We start from the raw sequence: 9851 nt of genomic DNA, 5'->3' as shown, positions 1-9851 counted from the left end.
AATCGTATTACAGTGACAGCCAACAGCTTCTTATTCTAGAAGACGAAAGCGTCCGCTCTGCCATCTGTCAACTTTCACTGCAATGTCCTCTAAGCACTATTATAGAAAGGTACGTTTGTTTTTACAAACCTCGAGTCGCGGTCCATTCTCCAACACTTCTCCTTTATTACCTTGCAGTTTACTGCTTTCCATTTCGAAGTCCCCAAATCCTATTTAGCGTAGTGGGACATCCATCCAGAGAGACGGCCGGGATGAAGGGATTGCTCCTACCTGCACAATTAATTTACCTGTCTAAGCTCTCTATCTACAGAGCACCGTAAAGTGGTCTCAATAACAACTTGTGTTTGAATAAGATGATGCTATTGAGAATATTCGCGCAATTAACCATCCGTGATCCGGTTCAGTAATAAGTTTTCTATTGAAACGAGTTCATAATTCATATTTGCCCCATGCGCAGAAACCGATCAAAGTTTTCCTCTTCTTTGCACGACTGTGCTTCCCAAACACCGCCCCTAGAGGGGGATGTCGTTAAGGCTTCAGCCCACAGCTCCAGACATCTTCAATGAAAGAAAAACCCTACTATGAATGGTTACACACCGTATTATGAATGGTCCACACTCAATGATACAAATGAAACCATTTTCTCACGTTATATATATTTTTATTTATTTTTATTTAAGTTTAAGTTTAAGACACATTGAATTATTGAGCTATCCCACTCAAAACAGTTCTTTAACAATTATCACATTAACATTAGTAACATTACTACTATTTCACCTTGCACTGTGTCAAACACTTGTGAAAAACCTCCAAGATCACATTATATGCGCATCGAGGAAACCACTGAACAAAATCTAGGACAAAGAATTAACAGAAATATACTGAATAGAAGTATTTTCACCATGCAAACAAATCAGCAAAGCAGTTCAGTGAGAATGACTAGCATATAACTGGCTCAGAATTGCCATTGTAGACAGCTGAGGCAAAAGGCATACATACAGTATCTGATATGGACCTCATTCTCCTTTTAAGCAAAGTTACAAAAATGGTAATTGATGGGAAACAATGAAAAATATATACGTCCAATAAGATTTATGATATAAAATATAAATATACATTTGTTTCTCGTGACAAATTATTTTCTTTACAAAATAGAATACCTGAGATAAGAGACCAATATTGTTTAATGACCTACTATAATAACTTTGACACATCTTTTAGATAAAAAAAGAAATAAAAACTTTTAGAAAAATAATGGCGCCATGGCGCCAATGGCGAATGTGAATACAGATAAAGTGAATATTTGATCTTTTTTGAGTTCTCAAAAGGAGGTAACTAGTACAAAAAGCACTTAATCTCCTCTGTCCACATCTGATGATATCATTACCCTATGTACCCTGCGCTCCAAACTGGTGACTAGTAGGTGCTGCACAAGTCACTTTGATGGTTCAGTTCACAATAACCAAGCCAGAAATGCAGTAATTATTGAGATTATTGAGTCTTCTTGTTTTAAAAATATTATTCTCTTTCGGTTGTTGTTGAGCGTAAAAATCCCTGAACAAAGCTCAGGCACTGAGCTGTCATGCACAGCATTGTTAAAATCAACACAGTTCATTTCATACACATTAATTGGTGGGATTGGACTAAACCTTAGAAGCTCAATAAAAACTGCCTATTTCTGGCAAGGCTAGTGGAAGTAGGACTGCAGGGTACCACGGCGACGGACATCCGTTGTCCAGCAGTGGAAGCCACCACCCAGGGAATTGGCATGACGGATATTCACCTTGATGGGTTTGATACCTAGAGAAGGGGACATGATGTCAAACCTCAATAGAACTGGCTTGAGGACAGTAGCCAAAAGATACAGGGTGCCTTTTGGAGATGGTTAACATTGATAAGTAAGATAATAATAATAATAATAATAATAATAATAATAACCATTATTTGTATAGAGGGGATGTAGATGATTCTGAGATGTGTTGGGCATTTTCAACAATCATAACACACTACAGTGCGCAGAGTGGCAATAAGCAGTGATTCATGAACTCACCAAGACGCTCAAACATTTTGTGAATGGTAGATTCATTGGCATCCACCATAACCCGTTTCTCATCCAGCATTAAGACATTCATAGACAGCCACTTGGAGGACATCCACAGAGGGTGATCTGAGAGGGCAACAATTACACTATGTCACTTATACTAATCACGCTAATGGCAGGCATTTTATTCACACACATTTCACTGTGACAAGACTACACACATCATGTTAGATCAAATGCATGAAATGTTTGTAATGTAGTCTGACTTGATGTGGATACTTGATGTGAATACTATTCTAGTATTAAGTGACTTCAATATCCTGATTGAATAACTTGACTCAGGAATGGCGATAGCACAGCTGATACCAAATATGGTATTATGAATTTGGAAACATACCATCAGGAATCAGGGGAGTCGGAGGCTTCACTACTGTCCAGCCAGCTTTCTCAAACATCTCGATCTAGGATAAACCAGAGAGAACTAGGGTGAGATATTGTGCAACTGTAACATGCTGTTACAGCATTATTCCACAAGGGAGCAGTGCATGACAGGATGCAGCAAAGAAAAATGGCAAAGTGAGTTCAATTGAGAGAGAGGAAAAGTGACGTGAAAGATTGTGGTGTATTTGATACAGCGACAACTTCTGCATCGGAAATACATGTTGATCCTAAACCACTAGAGCATTGTATAAGGTGGTATAGTTCTGTCCGTCTCACCTGCAGGCAGGGGCGGTCAGGGTTGGACAGCACCAGGCCCGGCCCGATGATGTTAAAGGTGGCATCAATGTGCATGGGGTTGGGGTCCTTGAATGAGATGATGTGGACTTTGTAGTCAGGGGCAAGGTGGCGACGCATCCACTCAATCCCCATGTAGTTTGTAACCTGAAAACGGAGACATAATTGAGATCAGCAATGAGTCACCTTCACCACACGATCTGACGCTATGCTCTGCTGGACAGCAGTAGCGGAGGCTCCCAGGCCTTTATGTAATTGTGGTAATTACATGCAACAAATTACTGTGCTGATGGAACTGGACCTTGAGTCATTAGGAAGAACTAGGGGCCTGACGGGAGCACAAAGAGAGCACTGAACCACTACTCTAAAGACCAGTTCTTTGTTCCACCGGCGTGCTTCTTGCTATCAGCTGTTGATATAATTGTTGCTTTCTCCACTGAATGTAGCTAACCATCTCAGCTGACTGTTTCAGAACTCATGTGAACGGCATGGCCTTTAATAATGGGGGACGTTTCCCCAGTGTCTCACACACACATAATATACACTCTTACCTTACTGGCTAGTCTATAGCTGTGTTATCTGTTACTAGAATATTGCGTTACGGGGAAACTGGTGTGTACCTGACTCCTCTGGACAAACAGGTCCCTCCCAGCTCTGATGAAGTCAGCGGCGTCGAAGCAGGGCTCATGCTCCGTGGTCACAAACTTCCCCTGAGCAGCCAGTTTATGTCTGTCCTCCACAGTGCGGATGGGGTACTCCTTCAAGGTTAAAGGTCAAAAGAGACAGATGTCTTTAATGGCCGGTTTCCCAGACCATGAGTAGGTAAGCCTAGTTCTCGACTGAAAAATGTTTGGCAGTGGATAATGCCTATTGATAGTGTTATCTTCAAGGGGTTGTCAAGGGGTTGTACCTCATGACCTACAAGGGTTGTACCTAATGCCCTGAAGGGCTTAAAATAGTCCAGAGCTGTAAGGTAATGACCTACTTGGAAAGTATTAACTGGATATCGGTCATAAAATGACTGTACTCGTTATGTAAGGTGGTGTCTGGTGGAATAAGAACCCTCCTCAAGTGCACACATACGTTTTAATTACAAATGATTCCATTCACACAGACAACAAATTGAACATTAAGCCTTGCAGTAGGAAAACACACTAATTCGGTTGGTTTGCAATGCACCTTTCTTCAGAATGAGAGCTTATTTGCCTGATTTGTCTTTTTATAACTATTGCCACTTTATTTCTCTTGTCGCTGCAATGTCAAGGAACTGAAGCCTAAGAATTTTACCCTCTTATACTTGCATAATGGAATGTAACAATAAACTTGAAACTTGAAACTTGAGCTCACCTGATCGTACAACTCATCAGACATGGTGGGTTTGGGAGCAGTGGTCCACTTGGCGCCTCTTCTGAAGTACTCCTTGATCAGAGGCCTGTAGGCTCGGTACTCAAAGAAACGAGACCTCCAGGCCATGGGGGCCTCGATAATCTCATTGCCCACCACCATGAGGATGTCCCTGGGCATGGCTGCATACATGCCTAGGGGGAACACACACACACACACAGCGGACCATTGGTGCATTTCTACAGCAGATCCTCATTGTGAGAGATGATGACAAACATTATGTTCATGGTTCATCTTAATTCAACCAGTTTAGTCACTGGAAAACCAATCACCAATACATCAGTGGACTTCCTCCCTTCTGCCTACCTGTTGATTTGAAGTCTGGAGTATTGTATTCAAAGGACCAGTCCATGGGCTCGGGCCTCTGAACAGTAACTCCCTCCAGACGCAGAATATTGCACATTTCCTCAATCTCAGCAACAGCTTTCTTCAAGTGGTCCTTAGGAAAAAGTTGGCCCCCATACTGCTGGTAGAAGGGCCAGTGCTTCTCGTAGGTGTTGGCCTGCCAAAAAGTTGTTACACTGTCAGAATAAGCCCATCATCGATATTTAATATTGGGTACATTGGTTGATTTTATTTATTCATCCCTCATTCAACTAAGCAGATCACTTAGAGATAGAAATGTCTCTTGTAGGGGTATCATGCTTTAATTCCATATTTAAAAATATAATAATACATTGATTGATTCAGTATTTTGAAAACACAGATTTTGTTTTTATTATTGTGTAATTGTAGACTTCAGATTTGGCCTACCTTGACCTCCACAGTGAAGGGAGGCACGCGGGCGTCCTCGGCGCGTCCGACGATCACCTCCTCGAGCGGGTCCCATTCATTGTAGGCGCAAACGGGGCATTCCTGCTGCGCATGCTCAGTAACAATGTCCTCCTCCACGGCGCGGCACGGCTGTGCCGCTGCAACTGCGGCTGAACTCGAGGTGCTTTGGAACGCGCCCTGCACCCATCCAGTCACAGCGCGGCCAAGCTGCGGTAAACAATAGTTTTTACCCACACGTCACAGTGACCTACAGATTAATATACTACTACGGTGTAAGGTATACAGTCCGTTATTTCAATGGTATTGACGTATTGACGAAATTAGGCTACCATACACAGTAAAAAAACAAATGCATTATGATTTAATTGAGAGTCATTGACAGTTAGGTGCAACAGTTAGGCCTAACACACATAATCTAACACCTGACAAGTTGTTACAATCTCTCTGTGGGTTATATTGAGAAGCATGAAGCAATATTCAGAAATTGGCAAGCAATTCCCATAAGACATGTAGGTAAAGTGAGATGAGGACCTGGTGGTTTTGCTTCATGGAAACATGGAATATTGGTTTTGAGCTAAGGTGCGCTAGGAAGAGTCGCTATCTCGGTTCGAAGATACCCAGTAATGTTTCTGCAGGCGCGCCCGCAGCTCTCCTGTCAGCGCCAAACAGCTGTCCACTGTCACTCAAGGAGGCAAACATGAGCTGGTTGACACATTCCACTTCTTTTTACTAATTTCCACAATATGCAAATCATTTTTGATTTAATTTTAACGCTTTTAAGGCAAATAAATACATTGCAATATACTTTAATATTTTTCCATGTGTAGACTTGTATATTTGTAGGCCTACTTGTAGAAGCATTTCCTCCAACTCAAATAACTTTTTGAGGTTGTTTTATGGCATTGATAATTCTGCTCTCTTTTGTTTTGTTGATCTCAGTGAAAAAATGTTCTGTAGGCTATTAAAAAAAAAGAAAGAAAAAAGAAATGTGTCCAGCAGCTAATTTTTGCAACTGACTGACAGTAAACAGCTGCTTCTCTCAGCGCTCATCTTCTGATTTATTTTGCAGTACATTTGTGAATTAAAACAAAACAGAAAACTAAATACCAACCATTGCTCCGATCAGATGGGCAGCCTCGGCCCCTCTGCTACCTCCTCTCAGACATCTTACTCGCAGCATTGTCCGACCTGATAATTACGGATATGTGGGAAAATCTAGCGGCAGCTTCGTGGTAGCACAAGATCCACCTGTCACTTCTGAGAATGAATGAAGAATCTTCCTCAGCACGTCATGGCTTTATATAGGCGTACGTGCGCCTCAAGGCATTGGTCGCTATTACAAGTTGTGGGGCAACGTGACTTGAGAAAAATAGCACCCTGAAACAGTACCCCCTACGCCAGCACATTCTTATCAGCTGGAAGCTCAATCTCACCAAATGGAAGAAAGTGACGCAAGCTGCCGGTGTCCTAGTCGATTTACATATCTGAACCGGTGCAATATTATAGGCTTCCTGATCTCATTAAATGTCAAAGGGTAGTGCATAACAATGTAATATCAAGTTATTAGGCTGAAAATCGGCCCTAAAAGCGTAGGCCTATTAGAACGAACACCTTTTTGACATTAAGACTTGACATTAGTTATAATAGGCAAGTAGGCTGTGGAATGTAAAAGTACATTTTATTTTCTTTCGCACCACCTTGTGTATTACATATGTGTCCGTTTAAAAAGCCAACACATAAGTCCGATTTTTTCTTACAGCATAGGCCTATAGCCTACTCTTTTGGGGTCTGGACAGCACAGCATAGGAATTTAACATATTTATGTAAGATACGATTATGCAATGGATTTAAGTAGATATTTTACCTCTACTCAGACACTCTCTTCCACTCCCCCCACACCCCACCCCCCACCCTGTCACACACACACACACACACACACACACACACACACACACACACACACACACACACACACACACACACACACACACGCACACACACAAAATGCACCGACAGTCTAATTTATATTTATTTTACATTTATTCTAATTTATAGTGTACTTGTTCTTATTCTTTGCCATTTAAAAAAAATATTTTGCTAAGTTAAGTTAATTTCCTGTATGTGCAAATATACTTGGCCCAAAAAACATTTCTGATTCTGATTCTGATTCTTTAGAGTAATAATACTTTCACTGTAATATCGTAAATATCGTAGGCTACTCTTCGCATGTTATTCTTTCCACCACTGGACAGGCTGGACAAGCTACGTGTAACCTCACATGAACGCTGTGAGAAAACGACAGATTGAGGCTGCAGCAAGTGGGTTAGTAGCTGTCACTTTGGAGCTGATAGTGAGTACAGGTGACCTGAACTAATCAAAGAGATAACACTGTTTCACTAGACTGTGCTCATGGTGTTTCGCAACCGGACAGCCTCTGTGACCTCAGGCCGTTGGCCTGCCAAGCTTCAAAGGTTACAGAACGCAAAAAGTATCAACATGTTCAAGCATCCCATGGCTCCCCGGACACTCCCTGTAAAGCTGCCCCAGTTGGTGCTGAGAGGACCATGTAGTAGTGATTCAAGGGTTCAAGGGGTACACAGGGTTTGTGTACCCCTACAAGGGGTTTGTCACATGCAGAAATACAAAGTAAAACATGCAGTGAAATGAAATGGGACTTATCACTCAACACTGTGCCAGAGAAGAAAAGACAATAGTAACAATAAAAGACACAGGACATAAGAGACATAAAGTGCTGAACATAAAATGCTGTGCAGTAACAACAGTATCCTACACTAAATAAATAGACCAATTCTAAAAAGGTAGCCTAGTGCAGTAACAAAGGGAACCAATTAAAATAATCTATAATAATTGGAGAAATAAAAAGGTGTGATGTTGATAAACATATTAAATAAACAAATGCTGGATTGCAGGGTTGCTGAGTGTGTCATACTGAGCCTGAGTACAGCATATAGGGTGAATTTGTGTAATCTGGGACATTGGGTAATGGACACATACTCCAGTGTGTTTATTTCCTTTTCTAACAAAATCTACTTAAAAATTTCAGTCCAGACATCCATGCTAAACCTATAGTAAAAGTTATGTTGACTAGATTTTGATAGAAAAGGAAATACATACACTGGAGCTTAGGTGTCCCACATTACCCAATGTCCCAGATTACCCAAATTCTCTTTACGTAGACCGTACGTAGACCGGTGCTGACTAAATATAGATAAAGAGACCCACTAACACAAAGAAACTCTGACATCAGACCTGTGCTGATAAAGACTCCATAAAACAGTGATTCCAAGAAGAGATTAAACTTGGCCCATGTCTCATTTCAAGGAATTACGTGGTTATTATGTTTTAAGGAATGTGGTCATTAGGATGTTTTTTAGTTTGTTTTAAAGGTGTTGCACACCTCCACTCACATGCCACCTACTGGCATCTTCTGTGGAGCTCAGTCACTCAAACCCCTTTTCAACTCTCCCGTCAAGCTGTGTGATTAGTGTTTGGATGGAGCAAAAAGGACAGCATTGTCAAATATTAGCTAGATGATGTCTTTTTTTTGTTCTTTTTTGGGGGGGACTTTACATTATAGTGTGCCCTGGACAAATCATGGACTTCACAAACTGCTTTGCAGAATAAGCAAAAACTTTTATTGACCTCCAGAAACACACACCGAGTCTTTCTTTCGGAATGCAGCGGTCTCAAGCTTCCCTAACACATTCTCACAGAGACCCCATACTTAGGCATAAACAACTCAGCTATGGTTAGGAATGAAAACAGGCGGGAAACCATAAAACCAGAGCGGGCTCATTTGAATACGTCCCACAATACAATTGGGCACATTGGGCAATTCCCCACAGGAACAAAGGGACATAATTCACCACAGTCCTGTCACAGTATGGGGTGAAAACCAAATAACTCCAAAACAGGGTTTATGATTCTTCAGCACATACCCTTGCACAGAAGACCAGGACATGACAAGTTTTTTCAAGTTTCAAGTTTATTGTTACATCCCATTATACAAGTATAAGACAGTACGAAACAAGTGAGACAATTTGGACATGGGGGCAGTGGGTATAGACTAGAGGTAGTATTGAGAAAAGTGACTGTGTGCTTATGGGTAGGTATAGTCAACATAGTATAGTATTAAAAAAGGTAAATTTGTATTACAAATGTATTAGGAAACACTTATTTACAATGTAGCCCCTTGCAAGACCACCCCCAGTGCTGCTACTACTCTTTCCCCTGGCTACCAGTGTGGGCAATGTAGAGCCCCCGACAAGCACAACACATGATGAGATTACTATTATGACACTGCAAAAAAAACACCTGCACTCTGGTGCTACTGGTATGACACTGCAACGGAGCTCCACTCAAGAAAACAATAGGGCACTGTACTGCACACAAGTGATACACTCCCACTAGGACCCACCCTGGGCGCTGCCCTACATTGCCCAGCCCTCTAACGCTGGGTGCACACAGGGCCATTGCGTTGCGTCGTTCTGGCGCAACCTGTTGGGATGGACTTGACGTACTTCAACGTGCGATGCAGACGCAACCACTCTACTCGTGTTGCTAGCGAAGTTTCCCACAGAAGTGGGGGGAAAAACGTCAGATCAGATATATAAACGGGTTATTTTGATAAACTGGACACATTTTGTGAATATATATGGTTACTTTCTCGCCTGAAAACATATAAAAACTTCATAAAATGACATATTAACACTTGTAGGACCAAATTACAGATTTTAGCCAATGGCGGCCAAAATTGAGGATTTAAAATCTGAGGCGAGAGCTCCGGGCAAGAAACTACTTCCGGTTTACTTCCGGTTTACTTCCGGATCCAAATAAATAAGCTGACTTATTTATTTATTTTTATTTTTATTTTTTC

The 9851-nt window shown here is 41.5% G+C and overlaps 1 protein-coding gene across 1 annotated transcript; it reads right to left on the bottom strand.

Moving 5' to 3' along the window:
• Window positions 1-1687: 1687 nt before the first annotated feature.
• On the bottom strand, window positions 1688-6134 carry gatm (glycine amidinotransferase (L-arginine:glycine amidinotransferase); the record flags this gene model as incomplete). The annotated part of the gene is made up of 9 exons (XM_080539073.1): window positions 1688-1800; window positions 2051-2167; window positions 2439-2502; window positions 2759-2923; window positions 3397-3534; window positions 4124-4314; window positions 4487-4682; window positions 4934-5161; window positions 6066-6134. 9 exons carry the CDS (start codon window positions 6132-6134, stop codon window positions 1688-1690), a joined length of 1281 nt encoding a protein of 426 aa, XP_080395199.1.
• Window positions 6135-9851: the final 3717 nt, after the last annotated feature.

This window comes from Nansenia antarctica (genome assembly GCF_963989245.1).
Source record: "Nansenia antarctica genome assembly, chromosome: 9".
NCBI classification, from domain to species: Eukaryota; Metazoa; Chordata; class Actinopteri; order Argentiniformes; family Microstomatidae; genus Nansenia; species Nansenia antarctica.
Note: the sequence above shows the minus strand (reverse complement) of the source record. Positions and strands in the feature narration are given on the sequence as shown.